Below are 18761 nucleotides of genomic sequence, written 5' to 3' on the forward strand. Positions count from 1 at the left end.
CATGTTCAAGTTTTACCACTTAATGACTATATGATCTTGGGGGAAAAAAATTTAACCTGAGTATCAATTGCTTCTTCTGTGAAAAGGAGATTACTGTTTTGCCAGGATTATTGTGAGAATTAGCAAAACCAGGCAGATTTAAAGAAATCACTTCAATTGCAAACATCAAAAGTACGACAAATGCTAGTTACATATATATGCTAGTGCATTTTAACCTGAAATGTTTGAGGTTTGTAAAGAGGCTTTGTAACCTGGAAAAAAAAGAAAAGCTAATTTCCTCAACATCTGAGTTAACCCTAAGTATAGACACTAAGATGGATAAGGCCTAGAGTGCATAATCTTAGGAGGAAAAGTGAAATAGAGAAATTACTATCTCATGTTCCTTTTATTTTAAAAATCAGCCCTTTGGGTTAGCACAATCCCATGCCTTAAGCGTACAGTAAAGTTTGTATATATTTTTTGCAAATAAACAAACAAAAAAAAAACACACAACCCTTTCTTTCCCATCAAGTTTGCCTCACTGAGAATGTGATTTTTATTTGTATCTCCTTTTATTCCAAAGGTTGTTGAAGGTAACTTAAAAAAAAACTGAATTTAATGTTAAAATTGTGTGCCTGTTTTAAAGAAGTAGGCCAAAGATTTGACTCTGGGCTTTATAACAGCCAGAGTATACAGGGATACAATAGATACATGATTTTGAAAGTTAACAAAATGAGTAGGGCCACAACTATCCAAGGAAGTCTGATAAAGTCATCAAGCTTTTGAGCCATTAGTTTTAAGAGCCGGAAGAAGGCAGGCTGCCAATGGAAAGGAAACCAAAAACTTAGAGAGGCAGAGAGAGGGCATGCCTCTGTGTTTTATCCACACTCAAACATATAAAGCTTGATCAAATTTGGTGTTTGGGTTTGGATTAACATATGGGTTTTAAAAGCTGCAATCAGTTCAGAGACGGCATGGTGCCAGTGTGCAGTATTATCCTTCTCACTTTACTCTTTGCTTCTGCAGTCATCTGAAAGTCTACAGAAAATACTTCATCTACCAAACTGGCTTCATTACCAAGCTGGCTTGGTGCCTCTGTCCCACAGCACTCCTATGAGAAACAGTCCCTTTCTGAATGGCAGTGCCAAGGATTAGAGCTTGGCACAGACCCCCTGCACTGCTTGCCACCTTCTTGGAGAATGGCATTGGTTGTGAACGTGCTGATGACGCTTTCCTGTCTGTGCCCTTGGTGTTGGCTGGTGCCAGGCTTTCTTGGGACGAGGGTCCTACCCCAGAGGATGTTGTACTTATTGTGCCTGATTCCTTTCTTACAGGGTAGACATCCATAGAAAAGAGAACTCAGGGGCAGCAGAAAAGCCTGTTACCATCCATGCCACCCCAGAGGGGACATCTGAAGCCTGCCGCATGATTCTTGAAATCATGCAGAAGGAAGCTGATGAGACCAAACTGTAAGTTTACATACATTACCCGGGTACAGGGTAAGAAATGTTAAAAGCTTTAAGTCTGTAACTCAGTAAAGGGAACAGGGGAGGGATTGTGTTTAAGAAATTTGATCCCAAGAAGAACACCATAGCGAACAGACCTTTTACATTTACAATATGTTTTTTTCTTCACTTGTGTTTTGGTGATCCCAATGTTACCATCACCCATTGGTAGTAATATTGGTAAGAACATGAATACTTATGCTGTCTAGTACAACTTGCAATGATGGAACTGTTGTATATCTGCACTGTTCAATAAAATAACCACTAGTCACAGACTGGTGTTGAGTAACTGAAATGTGAATAGTGCAGTGGAAGAGATGAAAACTTGGTTTCAACTAATTCAAATCTGAATAGCCATGGATATGGCTAATGGCTGTCATATTGGATAGCACATGTATAGGATGTTCATTGTCTCCTGAGTCATCCTTTACTATTTTGGAAAAGGTTTTTTCCAGCATGTTTCTATACCATTTGCACTCTTAAAATTGGATTATATTTCCTTGAGTAGTAGAAACTAGTTTCCGAGTGATTACTTTACTCTTCATCCTCCTTTTCTTCCATCTCCTCCTTCCCTCTATGAAATAGTTCTTAGGCTTCCACAGTATAATAGTGTATGTTGGTCAGCTTTGCGTAGCTGTGACAAAAATACCTGATGAACAATTTAGAGAAGATTTATTTTGGCTCACAGTTTTAGAGGTTCAGTTCATGGTGTGCCAACTTCTTGCTCTGGTCCCAAGGTGAGGCAGAACATCATGACGGAGGAAAGCATTTCATGGCATGATGGAGGAGAGCTCACCCTTCATGATAACCAGAAAACAGAGAGAGAAAGGGGAAGAGGCTGCAGGGAAGATGCACCCTTCCAGGGCATGTCCCCAATCATCTACCTCATCCCACCATCACCCACCTGCCTGAGTTCCCACTCAGACCATTCAGACTAGGATGGACTGATGAGGTTACAACTCTCGCAGTCCCATCATTTTACCTCTGAACATTCCTGCATTAACAGGAGCTTTAGGGGGACCCTTCATAGTCAAACCATAACAATGAGCATTGTATCAATTTGAATGGCAAGCACAATTTCTTACTAAATGAGTTGATTTTTGTATTATAAATTGATGAATGGTAATAAAATAGAAAATTTAATTTTTAAAAAGACAATGTCAGTTTGGCAAAATTTGTGGGCCATAGTGGCAGTTTTATAGAGGAGCAATGAAGCATGAATTGAATATAACATTAATTTGGCAAATAATGTCAAACATAACTGTCCCAAAACTGGGAAGATGAAAGTAGTTTTTAAAAGAGGAACATTGCAAGTCTATATTCAGATTTCATAAGAGACTCCAACCTTTCATTTATGAATTATTTGCTCTTTATGGCTCTTTAAATCCCCTAAATGCCACAGCTTAATTTGAGGAAAGCCTTCTTTCATCCTAATTATTTAGAATTTTATGAGTAACTCCCTCCTTGATCCTTTAACCTAGGTGCAACTTACAAAATTCTAAGTAGTCAGCAAGACTCATTTTTTATAAATTTGGTCTTTAAAGTTTTCATGTAGAGCCAAGAGAGAGCATTTGAATGTCTTTGAAATATTTTTTTTCTGAGTACCTGAACCATGCTAAGCACTGTGTGTGCCAAAGCTATAACCATGAGCAAGATCCAGTCCTTGCTTTGTGGAGCTTACCAGTCCAGTGGGAGAGAGACTCATTAAACAGTCACATCAGTAATTATGTGCAGCTATGAGAAGTGGAGAAATGCAAGACCGGGTGATTACATGTAATAGGAAGCCCCAGTCAAGGTTTTAGGGGGACAAGAAGGCCCTTGAGGGTTTCAGAAAAGGCCTCCCTTGTCAGTGACAGCCCTGAGGGGGCTAAGTAGAAGATAAAAGATGTCAGAGAATAAGGATGCTAAACTCTATTCTTTTGCCAACTCTTTATTGAGTACCAACTATGGGCCAGGCACTGTTCTGTGTGCCAGGAACTGAGCAGTGAGCAAAGCGGACAAAAGCCCTACTCTCTGAAAGTTACATTTGGGGGAGGTCTTCAAGTATTCTGTTTGTTTTGAGGCAATAATGCATCTGCTACATGTTTTTGGTCTCAGGTAATAGAAAATACAAGTGGCTTAAGCCAAGTGTGATGGCACATACCTGTACTGTAATCCTAGTGATTCAGGAGGCTGAGGCAGGAGGATTGTGAGTTTAAAGCCAGCCTCAGCAATTTAGTGAGGCACTAAACAACTCAGCAAGACTCTGTCTCTAAATAAAATATAAAAAATGGTTTGGGGTGTAGCTCAGTGATTAAGCATCCTTGGTTTCAATCCCCAGTACAAAAAAAAAGAAATGAAATGAACATAATATTTACCATATTAATAAGGCTTGGTGGCACCCACCTTGGGAAGCAGAGGCAAAGAAGTTTGAGTCCAGGAGTTTGAAACCAACCTAGGCAACATAGCACAAGATCCTATCTTAAATAATAATAATAAAATTTTTAAAATAAAATCTATCATAATTATTTTTAAATGAATAGTTCAATAATGTTAAAAATATTCATATTATTGTGAAATCAATATCTAGAATTTTTCCATCTTGCAAATCTGAAACTCTGAACCCTTTGAAGAATTTTCCCTTTTCCTCTTCCCCACCCCTGGTAACCACAATTCTACTTCATGTTTTATGAATTTGACAGCTTGAAATGACTCATATACGTGAAATCATAGAGTAGTTGGCTTATTTTACTTAGCGTAAATCTCTAAGGTTCGTTCATGTTATGGCATAGAGCAGACCCTGCTTTGATTTTTGGAGGGTATATGCCCAGAGATGGACTTGCTGGTTCATGTGGTAGGTATTTTTTCTTTTTTCTTTGGCAGTATTAGGGAATTGAATCCAGCTCTATTACTGAGCTATATTCCCAGTCTTTTTTTTTTTTTTTTTTTTTTTTTTTTTTTTTTTTGGTGGTACTCACTGCCTTGTGTATGCTAGGCAAGTGCTTTACCACCAAGCTACATCCCGATCCCTGGTAGGTCTGTTTTTAATTCATATCTCATTGGCTAGATCTGCCTTGTAGACCCACTTTTCCCTTCCAACCAGTTACCACAAGAGAGTAAAATGATCATGGTTTAGCTACATTAATTGAAATTCATGAGCCTGAGGTTGGCGAGGGGACCTGGCCTCCCCTAAAGCCCAAGGCCACTTGGTATCCAAACAAAATAGCTTCCATTATATAAGAAAATAGCAGGGTGATGTCTCTTGAGAGGCAGCCATTTTGTCCATCTTAAGTGTTAAATCATCATTTTTCTCTTTTAGAGCTGAAGAGATCCCTCTGAAAATCTTGGCCCACAATGGTTTGGTTGGAAGACTGATTGGCAAAGAAGGCAGAAATTTGAAGAAAATCGAACATGAAACAGGGACCAAGATAACAATCTCATCGTAAGTCACCCGTTCAGATTCATTGCGTCCAGTGATAAATCACTTGAGCATTTTGATATGCCCCACTCATCTGCTTTTCCCTAAAATTGAAATATAATCATGTGTGATATAATTATTTCCATCATCATCAAAAACAAATACATAGTTCCCAGTCTGACATTTTCCAGGGGATAAGATCTAAGTCACTAAGATTTGAGTATGTTGTGAGGGAATCCAGTTTTCTCTACCAAGACACGTTTGTGATTGTTCTGGAATGTTATTTTTGCTATCAGAAAAAGAAATGTCTCTCTTTTTCCCACTGGCCAGTTTGCAGGATTTGAGCATATACAACCCTGAACGAACCATCACTGTGAAGGGCACAGTGGAAGCCTGTGCCAACGCTGAGATAGAGATCATGAAGAAGCTACGTGAGGCCTTTGAAAACGATATGCTGGCCGTTAATGTAAGTGCCTAGCGCTTCCTTCTCCGCTAGTTTTCCTCTGTGCTTTCAGACAGGACCCAGGCCTTTCTAAGAACACTGTCATTCAGCTGATGAGAAAGTGCCTTATCTAGATGAGTATGTGGAGTGTTCCTGACTTCTCTGGGGTAAAGGCATTAAAACAGTCAGGAAACCAATTAGTAAAACGTGATAAACACAAAACTGGACAAAACAATGTGAAGCCATTAAAAAAAATGACCAATAATAAGATTGTAAAATCAGGAAATACTTATGATGTTTATTAAGGAAAGACATGTGAAAGTATTTATAACTAGGGTTCCAATTACATAAAATAATATGGATTGGAATTACTGGAAGGCTCCATACAAAACTAAAAATATATGGTATGTTAGGAAAGTGTTTTTTTTTAACTCCTAATTTCAGAGCTTTCTGTAACATTGTCCTTATTACTTTGGGTGTTTTAAAAATAAAAACTTCGAGCCGGGCCTGGTGGCGCATGCCTGTAATCCCATCAGCTCAGGAGGCTGAGGCAAGATTTCAAGTTCAAAGCTGGAATTAAATTAAATTAAATTCTCAGCAATTTAGCAAGGCCCTAAGCAACTTAGTAAGACACTGTCTCAAAAGCAAAAAGGCTGGGGATGTAGCTCAGTGGTCAAGTGTCTCTGGGTTTAATCCCTGAGACTCCCCCTGCCAAAAAAAAAAAAAATACTATGGCCAGGTTCAATTACGCATAACTGTAATCCCAGGAGCCTGAGGCAGGAGGATCACCAGTTTGAGGCCAGCCTCAGCAACCTAGTGAGACCATGTCTCAAAATAAAAAATAAAATAAAAGGCCTGAGCATGTTGCTCAGTAGTAAAGCATCCCTGGATTCAACCTCCAGTACAGAGGAGAGAAAGCACACTTTATAATTAACTTCCAGTTTTTATCTCGTGCTAGTGATCTGCACTTTTAAATTGCTTAATAATTGCTGACCTCCACCTGAGCTCTCATTAATACTGCTAGGAGACTGGTTTGAGTGTGTCCTTCCTGTTATTGCTACTAGTTCCCACTTGATAATGGGGAAACACAAGTCTGCACTCAGGAAAGTCCTAAAAATATTTGTCTATGAGCAAAGCCCAAGCTCAGCTCAGGGGAGTAACAACTTTTTATTATAATTTTCTAACATATACAGAAGGGTAGAAAGATCTCTGATAAGCCCTCATAGCTGATAATCCAGCTTCACTGGGTTGTGACCTCATGGCTTATTTTGTTTCATCTCAACTCTCATCCACTTCCCATCTGTGTCAGATGACCTTGAAGCAAGTTCAGACCTGATAACATTTCATAGAGGAATGAGTGTTGACCAAGAGTTCTGTGGACTAAACCCCAGCACCCTTGCTGCAGTACTTTCCACACTGGCCTTTACGCAGGTCCACACTCTGCCCCCACATCACCTGGGCCCCACCTGAGCAGGCCACAGCACATGGTGACTGTGAGGCAGGATGGGGAGAGGTGGAGGAAGAGACAGCCATGCAACCTCCTCCCTGTGTGTTTGTCTGTGGAAGGACCATCTGAATGGCTCATTTTCTTCTTGACATCTTTCTGTGAACACTTGGAAATGCTCAAAAGGGTCTGGTTGCTGCAAAGATTTGTCACCTGAGCATGAGAGTCATCATGTCTATTCAAAGCCACGGTCTGAGAGATGACTCACAAAATCACTAGGGTCTTACATATCAAATGAGATGAAGGTGAAGATCCCAGTTCTACTGTTCCAAACATTCTAAAGGAAGTCAAGTTATGGGGTGACTACATTCCTCTGTCTCTAAGAGGTTTAAAATCCACCTCCAGCCCATTTGAACATACTCAGGTTTAAAACATGGAGTAAGTGAGTGAGATGATCGTGAAGCTGGCAACTAAATGATGAAGAGACAGAAGTCACAGACCATCCCAAACTTGGATCATGGAATTTCCATATGTAGTGTCCTAGTGAAGGGTCTGATCTGTCCCTGGATAAAGTGAGAAAAACCTATTGACCCAATTTGTTTTCAGGGAAATCATTCAACAAATATTTATTGAGTACTTAACTATGTACCAGGCACTGTACACAACACTAAGTAAAAGAGTCTCTGTAAGAAATCATGGTCTAAAAGGGGAAAAGTTAATTGCACAGGTCATTCAAACACCATATGATGAGTGCTGTTTTAAGGAAACAGGAATGCCAGGAGAACCCAGATAGGGTGTTAGAGCTCAGACCTCTGGGGTCAGAGAAAGCTTCATGAATGAGGGGGACACTAAGCTGAGTGAGGGGAGACTCAGCCAGGTGAGGAAGGAGAGAAGCACTTTCTTCCAGGGGAGTCAAATGTGCAAGAGCCCAGAGGTGAGAGAGAACATGGGGGTATTGAAAGGAGCAAGATTGAGCAGGATGGAAATAACAGGTTGACAAGGTGGCCCGAGTCCCCAGATAGTCCTCAGTTGCCATGGAAAGATGTGTAGATGTTCCCAAGGGTGGCAGAAAAGCTTTGAAGGCATGCCACAGTCGGGTTGAGGATTGGCATCCACCCCCAATGCAAGGCAAAGAGGTCTTGTGAGCCAGGGCAGAGCTAATGGGAAATGCTGGTGCCTTTCAGACAAGAAATGGAGGTTGACCCAGGCAAGCTGGACCTCTCTGGTCTCCTCCCCTCATATTTTTTCTCCATTTCTGTTCCCAGCAACAAGCCAATCTGATCCCAGGGTTGAACCTCAGCGCACTTGGCATCTTTTCAACAGGACTGTCCGTGCTGCCACCACCAACAGGGCCCCGCGGAGCTCCCCCCGCTGCCCCCTACCACCCCTTCGCTGTAAGTAGCTCAGGATTCAGAGATTTGCTTATGCTCTGGGCACCGCCAGGCAGCAGCATTACTCTGCTATGTTGAGTCAGAGCTAAAGCTTTCATGTGGAGGCCATCCTCATGAGTGATTGGAGGAGGAATCCAGTATTTCTTAGTATTTCTTCCTCAGGGGAAATTGATATTAAACCATCTTCTAAACATGTGCTCTTAAATATCCTCTATTTAATCAATATGCTAGTATTTTGTCTTTCATAGAATACTAGCATATTGATTAAATAGAAGCCTATTTATTGTTAAAAAAAGATTTGTTAGCTCAAATAAGAACATTTGTATTATTTATTACAATGTGAGGATACCTGGGTGATTCATTATAGATAGATAGATAGATAGATAGATAGATAGATAGATAGATAGATAGTAGATAGATAGATAGATTTCCTATGTCTACAATTAAGATGCATTACATTTTAATAGTCAGTTTTTTAAAAAAAGTAGTGTTTGTGTCTAAGCAGAAAAATGCCTGGTATTTAGTATGTTCTCCATAAATATTTATTGTTTGAGTTATAATTTACAACAAAAGAAAAAAAATGTGAAAGGTATATTTCTACTTGTTGTTCTCCTTCACAAGCATTATTCAAGATCAATACACTACCAAATTGGGATTTCAGACACTTGACAGCTCTTCCTTTCATTTCTGATTCTTCTCTATACATATTGCTTATTTTTAAAAGCGAACTTTCTTTCGTCCAATGTTTATGCCGTTTAAGTGAAAAGAATCAGGTAGGTGAGTGAGCATTGCTTTCTTTTGAGAGGTGGCTTCTGGTGTGGGCATTGCCTTGTGTGAGTTCTCAGTGGCTGTTCTGCTCCCCTATGGAGATACAGGAGGAACCCTCCACGTTGCTGTGCCAACAAAATACAGATGTGAGCTTGCACCACATCCTCTCTCACGTACACGTCTCCTGCAGTCTTGTCATAGAAGCTCCTCTGGGGTTTTTCTGAATAAGTCTATATCATCTCTTTAGTTTCATTCATCTTCCCTGACACTAAAGGATGCAGCTCAATCAACACTAAGTTTTGTGTGTAGGTTTGATAAAAGCAGAGCCTATGGAGGGAAGGGCTGTGGCTGCTCACTTGGCAGCTCCAAGCAATGAGATAGCATAAGAGGTATGTGTCCCAGTACCTTTGCTGTCAGATTTGAGAATGACCCAGCTCAGTACAGGGAAAAGGCATGAAGACATATCTCATTTCTTGAGAGGGAGGCTGAACACAGGGCCCCATAAAAGATAACCTCAAGTCAGACCACTCTCACAACCTACCAAGGAGAGGCAGGGGAAGCATAATAAAATAGACCATTCTCAAGTTGGTAATCTAAAATGGGGGTCTCGGGGCTGGGGATGTGGCTCAAGCGGTAGCGCGCTCGATCCTCAGCACCACATACAAACGAAGATGTTGTGTCCACCGAAAACTAAGAAAAAATAAATAAATGTTAAAAATTCTCTCTCTCTCTCTGTCCCCCCCTTCTCTCACTCTCTCTTAAAAAAATTAAATAAATAAAATAAAATAAAATGGGGGTCTCCATTGTATAGCCTGAGGGGTAGATCTGGTCCATCATTTCCTTTTTTTTTAAGAATTCAATCTTTGTTTATTTTTAAAATATATATATTTTGGTTGTAGATGGACACAATTCCTTTGTTTCATTTATTATTTTGATGTGTGCTGAGGATAAAACACAGTGCCTCACACATGCTAGACATTCACTCTACCACTGAGCCACAACCCCACCCCCTATTATTTATTTTTATTGTTTATTTTTTATATGGTGCTGAGGATCGACCCCAGTGCCTCACCTGTGCTAGACAAGCACTCTACCACTAAGCTACAATCCCAGCCCCCATCATTTATATTGTAATCATTTTGTAAATTGCTTTTTATTGTTTGTTGTTTTGTTTTGTTTGGGGGCATGGTACTGGGAGTTGAACCCAGGGCCTCACACATGCTAGGCAAGTATTCCACCCTTGTATTACATCCCCATCCCTTTTAATTTTATCTTTGAGACAGGGTCCTACTAAGTTGCCCATTCTGGCCTTGAACTTGCAATCCTTCTGCCTCAGCCTCCTGAGTACCATCATTTATTTTTATAAATAAAAATTGGGGGGGGGGACACAGCCATGGGCACTTATTTTCATATTGTCTATTTACTATCAGGCAGAAATGAGTACATGCAATAGAGACCATATACTGCAAAGCCTAAAATTTTTATTATTTGGCTCTTAACAGAAAAAGTTTGTGGACCCCTGAACTAAAACAAGACAAGTTTTCATGTGATAGCAAAATGTTTTCTAAAATCGAAACTACATTTTTCCAGCTGAAGAGCTTCCTCCACATCTGAAATTTTTACTAAAATAGTAGAGTAACCATTTTGCTAATATATGCAGTTCCTGTTCTTCATAAGATGGTTTTAAATAAGATTTGCTTATTAAGCCAAAAGTCATGTAGTTCTGACCATGGTTCTGTGGATCAAGAAGATTCTAATGTAGAGTGCACAGTTGCCCCAACTTTGAGATATTCTGGCTTCTACGGACATCACCCTCAGACATCACCCTCGTGCAGCTGCAGATTGCAGAGCTAGGGTGTAAAAGCACCTCTGCAAAACCCCGTACAGGCCCCCAGAGCCACATCTGGAGAGTTCACCCTGCTGGCTTCTGAGCTTTCCTGTGGGCCTAGATCTCCTGAGAAGGACAGGGGAGGGGAGGGTGGTAAGAATACTTTATGTACTTACAATGTTGCTTTCCTGTCACATAGGCATTCAGATTTCAAAGAAAGATTCTTTTTGGTTGCTGTCATACAGCACAAATCCTGCACTTTTGCTCTTAACATCCAAAGGTCGGGAAATTTGTGTGCACCTCCTTATAGCCGAATCATACACACATGCATTTATCTCTAAACTCTGGAGTTTTTCATGAATTTGTGTATGTAATGACAACTATCATTTTTTACTGTTTTTTATAAAAGTGACCCATGCATAGTATTTAATAAGCAATACAGAAATACAGAAAGTACAAGTTTTTCTTAGTCTAAAGATACCCAGTATTTTCCATGTGTAATATGAATATATATATTAGTCATATTTCAAATTTTCTCTATTAGAAAACTTGCATATGCATATGCATCTTGGCTGTTTTCTTGATCTCAGGGATTGAACCCAGGGGTGCTTATCCACTGAGCCACATTCCCAGCCCTTTTTATTTTGAGACAGTGTCTCACTAAGTTGCTGAGGCTGACTTTCATTCTCCTGCATCAACCTCCTGAGTCCCTGGGATTACAGGCATGCATCACTGCAACTGGCATCTTTTTTTATCTTAATGATTTATAACAACTCATTATATATTAAAGCTGTTAAGCCACTGTCATAACTATTTTCCATCACCTTGTCATCTCTTATTATGTCTTGTACATATAATTTTTAAAAATTATATTGTAAACAAACTATTATATGAAGTAAAATAGTTTCCCTTTGGCCTTTTTTTTTTTTTTAAACTAGGGATTGAACCCAGGGGTGCTTTTACCACTCAGCTACATCCCCAGCCCTTTTTACTTTTTGTTTTGAGACAGGATCTTGCTAAGTTGCTGAAACTGGCCTCAAATTTGTGATCCTCCTCCCTTAACCTCTTGAGTTGCTGGGATTACAAGAGTACATCACCATACCCAGTGGCCTTCCTTCTTTTACCCAAATTTCATCTATACCTATTCCCCAGAAGTGTAATACTGTTATGTTTACACATTTTTTAAAAAATTTTTTTCTCAGCATATATATAGTCATATTTTAAAAATGCAAATGAAATCATGCCATACACCATGCACAACAAAGTTTTGTTTTTTACTTTGGGGCATCTTTTCACAGCTTTACCTAATTTTCTTTAGTAGCTGTGTAATATTCCATTGTATGAATTTACTATAACTTTTCTAAATAGTACACTGTTTTTAGATGTTTGAGCTGATTCCAGGTTTTTGCTATTGCTAGCAGTGTCCAAAGTAATATCGTGGGCTGGGCTTGTAGCTCAGTGGTAGCACTTGTCTAACATGTGTAAGGCACTGGGTTTGATACTGAGTACCACATAAAAATAAATAAATTATAAGATATAAAAAACTGACATTTCAAAAAAAGGAATATCTTTATACATGCATAAGTCTTTGCACAAGCGTGTGATTATATTCTGAAAGTAAAGTCTCTTAAGATTTTTCACCAACAGAATTCATGGAGAAATTTTTAAGTTAAGATGGCTAAATCTGTATTGTTTTTCTTTATGGGCTTCTGGCCTTTGATATCATGCAATGGAAGAAATATATCCAAGATTGTAAAAATATTGTGTCCTTATGGTAATTGTTAGTTGGGTTAGGAAGATGGTTGTTTGTATCTGTAATTCATGGGGAATTTATCTGGACTTATACTTTGAGATAGAGATCAAACTAATTTTTTTCCAGTTGGAGAGCTAATTTCCTCAAATCATTTATTGAGTAATCTACCATCTTATTATTCTAACTGAAGAGCCACACTCATGTTCTGGACCATATCCCACTTCATCCAATTCTTGGTCTACACAGCAGTTCCCATAGTTCTATCCCATCTTTGACAATCTTAACAGAGAGCTTGTTTTTTTTTTTTTTCTTTGCCTCAAAGAATGAATTTGAAAGATGGCCAACATTTACTATATGAACAAATGAAAGAATATGCAGGAATTTTCTACTCCTTGAAGGTTTGATAAATCCCATCCGTAAAATGTCTGGGCCTACCAACTTTTGTTTGGAGAAATATAATCTTTTTAGTTTCTTACAAGTGTTGGCTTGATTTTGTGGACTTTTATAAAAATATTCGTTTCGGGGTTCAGGGTGAGCTCAGGGGTAGAAGTGTGAAGCCAATTCTTAACACCACAGATTTGTATTTTTTCTCTTTTTTTCTTAAGATTTACAAGGGATTTTTTTTACTTTTTAAATTTATAAGTAATTAAGTATAACAGTTTCCTTTTTATTATCTTACAATCATTTCCTGTATTCTTTTTTAACGAATCTGCCATGCAATGGGTACCCAGCCTGTGAAAGCAGAACCACTAGATTGTCTGTCTCCAAAGCTGCAGTTCTGGTTCAGATCCCCCCAAACCCAAGCTCTGATACAGGCCTGAGGCCACATGTACAGATAAGAGAAACCAGGCCCACCTGGAGGGGCAGCTAGCCTCTCCCTGGTGGGCACTCAGCAAAGCACACCTTAAAAGGGAAGCATTACAAGAAAGTTGAAGAAAAACAGGACCTTAAGAGGGAACCATTATCAAGGGTAATGACCTTCACTAAAGTGTTACATATGCTTAAGATAAAATATTAAGTAAAAATATTGCCTATAAAAAAAAAAAAAACCTTTAAAAGTAGGCTGAGGTTGTAGCTCAGCAGCAGAGCACTCACCTGGCACTGGCAAGGCGCTGGGTTTGATCCTCAGCATCACGTAAAAATAAACAAATAAAATACAACTAAAAAATATATTTTTAAAAAAATGTAAAACCTTCAGATGTCTGCATTGTGGACCGTGGGGCTTTCCCCTTGGCCTGTAGTGCTTTGAGGGCCACATGCAGAGGGCTGGGTTCACTGCTGTGCCCAAAAGCCCTGCTGCCAGGCTGAGATTAACTGATGGCACAACCCTCTCGTGGGTTCACATGGGCAAGTGGCTGCCTTTGTGCCCCACCCCCTTCACAACCCTGGTCAGTGTTGCCCACAGGAGTAACCAGGGACAAAGACACCCCTTTCTTCTGGGGTCCCTGAACATCATGTAAGAGTGCTTGAGATACATGAGGAAGGCACAGACCAAGGGATCTGTCTGCACTACAGTGTCCCCAGGCTCCTGCTCACCTCCCCTGGACTCTAGGTAAAAGCAGCTCTTCTGGGGTCTGGCCTTCCACCCACCCACTGGGAACACTGGGTATCCTCCATCAGATGAAGGGAGCTGGTCATGGTGCATGAGCGGCTCCTCCCCACTGGCCTGGTCAGAGTAGGGGGATGGAGAGGGTGCTCCTCTCCTGGCTCATAGACTGGTTGGCTGCAGCTGTGCTTGGCCCTTTGGAGGTGCAGCTCCAGGAGGACCTTGTTCAGCTGCTTACCCACCCTCTCCCTGGGCACCCATGGTTGATCAGCCAGTCCATGGGGTACTTATGTGAAGGGTTGGGTCCCCGCAAGAGCTTGGCACTGTTTGGCCTGCTCTGGTGCCAGAGCAATTCCACATTGGTGATGGTCGAGATTTCTATCATGGCCCTTAGCACTGTCATGCCAGCAGTCTAACCAACGAGACCCACAGCTCAGAGGGTGCTGCTGTCAACAGGTTCAGGCGCTGGGTGCAGGGCATGTCCTCTGGTGCTGCTTACTAGGGCACAGGAGGGGAGGGTGGTGAGGGTGGCTTGCAGTAGATCCAATTGAGCATGCCAGCTCGTGCACCGTATGGATACCCTCCTCCATGTTGGTCCAGATACAGAAGAGCAGTTCAGTGGCCTCATAGGTCAGGAAGGATTCCCAGTGCTGGCACCAGGACTTCAGCAGCCAGGAGAGCAGCATCTTGCTGTGGTAGTTAAAGATTGTGTCATGGGTTAGGTCATTCTGCAGCACTAGTCCTCCAGAATTTAAGGACAGAGCAGGGGTCCAGTGGTCATAAACCTGCAGGATCCTGGCGATTATACGCTTGTTGGGGTTTTGCTTAAAGTGCTGAGAAACGACCAGAAGCTCAGTGTACATGTTGTAGCGATTTCCCTGGCCCATCTGGGTGAGCGCCTGCATTCTCTGAGCCATCACCCAAGATAGAGAAGAGCAAGAGGGTCAGGAGGTACCCCTCTGCAAAATAAGGAGGAAAAGTCGGGAAGTAAGGCAGCAGGACACCTGGAGAAACCACCAAGAGGGGTTGATGGTGGGTAGCCCCTCCACTAGAAGATGCACCCGGTCCTCCCGCTCCACAAGGCCTCCTATATTCTTTGGTACTCAAATAATGTAGCATTTTGATTTTTGTGGCCTTGCTCATGTGTAACCAATTTGGGGGGGTGGGGAATGATAGGCCTTTGGAAAGCATGCTCTGAAATGGACTCAAGGCTGTATTAACAGCTTGTAACAAGTGACTCATCTCTCCTATAATTTTTATCTATATGATATTAAACTTTGAGAGTAGTCCACAGTTCTTAAAATTTTAAAGTCAAATTCTTAATTTTTAACAGACTTTTAAATGTGTTTCAGTCATACTATTCTAGAAGCAATCTGTTATTTTAGTCCAGTTTATTAAGCTTGCTTTCTTAATATACACACAGTCTCATAATCCCCAGTTATTTAGAATTAACTAAACTTTTATTCATTTCTTTGGTCATCATGGACAATTTCCTATATCCTATATTCGTCCAGTTTTTGAGTAATTTATTTGAATTTTGTTGTTGTTTGGCTGGCACACTTCATCAAACAACTTTATTTTTAGGGAATAGTATTAAAGTAATAGAATTTCCAAGCCTTCCTATATCTGAAAATACCTTTCTTTTTCCTTCAACATGAATGAAAGTTCGGCTGAGTGTCTAGAAATGCTGGGGTGTTCATTCCTTTAGAACTCTGAAAACATTACTGTAGGCATTAAGTTGTTCAGATAAATGTGCTACAGCCTGATTCTTTTGTAGATAACTTTTTCCCTTGTAAGTTCTAACCTTTTATAGTATTTTGCTTTTCCCTCTGGAATTCAGAAATCCGAATATGAGCATTCTGATCTGAAGATTCAAGTTTTTCTTTGGCTCAGGAAAATCTTTTCCTTCTCTGCAGTAATTAACTTTAGTATCACTTTTTCTCCATCCCTCTGTTTTCTCCTCCTGGAGTTCCCACTTTATGTAAACCTCACTCTTCTTGTCATCCGATCCCCGCTCTCTGTTCTTGTTTTGTGCAGGTTAAGCTTCTGAGGTGTGCATGGGCTTTCAACAACATACACTTTCTATGTGTCTGTCCTCTCTTGAGTTTCTACTTAACCAACCATCACTGTAATTCTCCAACTGGTCTTTTCTCTCATGGCAGGGGGCTCATGATTTTCCAAAGTGCTAGCATCTTGAGTCTCACTAGGATCAAATCAAAAAGCTCTCCCTCTTCCCTGCATTAATTCACTGCTGTCTATATATGTCTAATGAATTAGAATTGTCCCTTCTTAGGTTTAAATAAACTCAACAGAGGGCATATTAATGAATACATAGGGGAGCTCTTTCATAACATGCTCCCCCAGCGCCACCTGATCCAGTGAGTTCAGAATGTTCTAGATGTGCACAGCGTCGGGTGTAATGCCTAAGATCTTGGACCACAGTCAGACTCAGAGATCCGTGTTCAAATCTTGCTTCTACTCTCTGGTTATCCCACCAGTTTCTGAGGTTGTCTTAAGAGAACACACAGTGGTGGATAAAAGCTACCATGAACAGCACTTTGACATTGGGGGATAGAAAGTTCACCCTCCCAATCTTGGAACGTCGTGTTCATGACATCTCCTCTAGCCAAGTCCTTCCCCAGGCCTCGGTCTCTCTTTCCCAGGTGGAACACCTCTCATCTTTGCAGAAGCCCTTGCCCTCTGCACTGTCCCTTCCCCAGCTCTTCACTTTTCCTGCCCCTCATTTCCTTTGCTTCAGAGTATCACCTGTATCATGTATCAGCTGGTCTAACCTGTACCTTAGACCCTGCAGTTCTGCCAGGAAACTAAGCCCAATAGGTGATAACTCCCTTGAATTTCATAAATTTGTTTGATACATACTTTACCCACCACCCCACTCCCCACCCCAACATAGTTAAAGTCAGAGGAAAAGCAGACAGAGCCTGAAATGAGCTTGATAATGACCCCCTGCCACTGTCCCTTGGTTGGCAGGTGTGGGGCACACCGGGGCCAGGCACCTTCTCCAGAACATCACCTTTCCCTGCTCTATACACACTCAAAAATATAGTTTCTCTCACATACAATTACTGAGACAGTCCAGCTGTACCACTGGGTCAGATTCCTGATCTACTGCCAAGTCCACGGAGGCCTTGGGCTAGATGTTGGATGACTGCAACCTGCTTTCTTCAAGTTGTTGACAGGTGACTTTCTGATCATCATAAGGAAGCATGTTTAAAACCCCCCTTTCACTTGAGGCTAGATTCTGCATAGGCTTGGGTAGATGGAAAATAGAAAGTGGGCTCTGAGAAGATGTGCATTTCATTATAGACAAATACACTTGTTAATGCAGCCCATGCATGTCTGGTAATAGATTCTTTCATTCCCATGGCCCCTTTGGAGGCCATGCAACACCCTTTGGGAGCATCCATTGTACTCGGGGTCAAATCCATATCCAGATGAGGTCCACAAGGCCCTGAGTGATCTCATGTTGCCTGCCTCCCCCTCACATCTTACTGAATTCTCCTGTTTTCACCTACTTCTTTCTGGTTTTCAAACAAGCTATTGCTCTCCTGGCTCTAGAACTCTAAGAATCCTGCTCAGTAAGTTCCTGCCCCAGGACTTTTTTATGTGTGTGTTGAGCATCAAATCCAGGACCTCAAGCTACTATGGAAGCAATTATCACTGAGCCACACCCCCAGCTCCCTCTCCAGGACTTTTCATAAGGCTCCATCTCATCTACAAAAAAGTTCCAAGAACTTTATTCACCAGACAGCTAGAGTCACCATTCCACCCTCAGCTCCCCAGCTGCCTGTTCTCATTTTGTTCTCTGTCTGAAGGTATCTTTTATGTCTGCCTCCCCAGTAGAACATAATTCACAGTTAAAATTGTGTTTTAACTGTGTCTCTAGCACCTAGAACTGTGCCTCCTACATTGTAGTTATTCCGTTTTTGAGTAAATGAATAAACAGTTGCATGAACCCCCACAATAATACAGAAATCTAAATATTATTTATTTTTTTGCGGGGGTTGGGGGTTACCAGGGATTGAACTTACTCAGGGGCACATGACCACTGAGCCACATCCCTAGCCCTATATTGTAATTTTTTTTAATTGTTATTTATTTATTTTTAGTCATACATGACAGTAGAATGCATTTTGATATATAATACATACATGGAATGTACATACATTAATCATATTGTCTATTCTATTTTGCTGATAGGGTCTCACTGAGTTGCTTAGTGCCTCACTAAATTCCTGAGGCTGGCTCTGAACCCACAATCCTCCTGCCTCTGCCTCCTGAGCCACTAGGATTACAGGAGTGTGCCACCGCGCCCGGTTCTAAATATTATTTGTAATTGGGCTGAAGATATAGCTCAGTGGTAAAGCACTTACTTAGCATATGCAAGACCCTGGTTCAGTCACCAGAACTAGAAAAAAATAAAATGTAATTGATTTACGGATGAGCTTCAGAAAAGTTTAATAAGTCATCCCAACTTGTAGAACTAGTGATTCAGACTCAGGACTTCTGACTCTAAAAACCATCTTGTGTACACAGGGGCCAATGTCAGCCTCAGCTAGAAATGAGCGCCTGATTGCTGAGCTCAGGATTCTTTCCTTATGACAGTCTTGCAGCTGTGACTCATAAATAAAAGGGAATTTGTCCTTCTTATCCTTTTACAGCTAATTAAAAAAACACCAAAACAAAA

General features: G+C 40.9%; 1 protein-coding gene and 1 pseudogene across 1 annotated transcript in view; one reads left to right on the forward strand and one right to left on the reverse strand.

Annotated features, from left to right (window-relative positions):
• Nucleotides 1–18761, forward strand: part of Igf2bp2 (insulin like growth factor 2 mRNA binding protein 2) — a 46203-nt gene that overhangs the window by 11513 nt on the left and 15929 nt on the right. Inside the window, exons 6-9 of the mRNA XM_077795019.1 lie at nt 1314–1448; nt 4783–4905; nt 5212–5347; nt 8033–8161. Coding sequence (XP_077651145.1) covers nt 1314–1448; nt 4783–4905; nt 5212–5347; nt 8033–8161 — 523 coding nt within the window. The remainder of the gene's footprint in view (nt 1–1313; nt 1449–4782; nt 4906–5211; nt 5348–8032; nt 8162–18761) is intronic.
• Nucleotides 13847–14970, reverse strand: LOC113183082 (uncharacterized; annotated as a pseudogene).

Source organism: Urocitellus parryii, chromosome 2 (assembly GCF_045843805.1).
Source record: "Urocitellus parryii isolate mUroPar1 chromosome 2, mUroPar1.hap1, whole genome shotgun sequence".
NCBI lineage: Eukaryota > Metazoa > Chordata > Mammalia > Rodentia > Sciuridae > Urocitellus > Urocitellus parryii.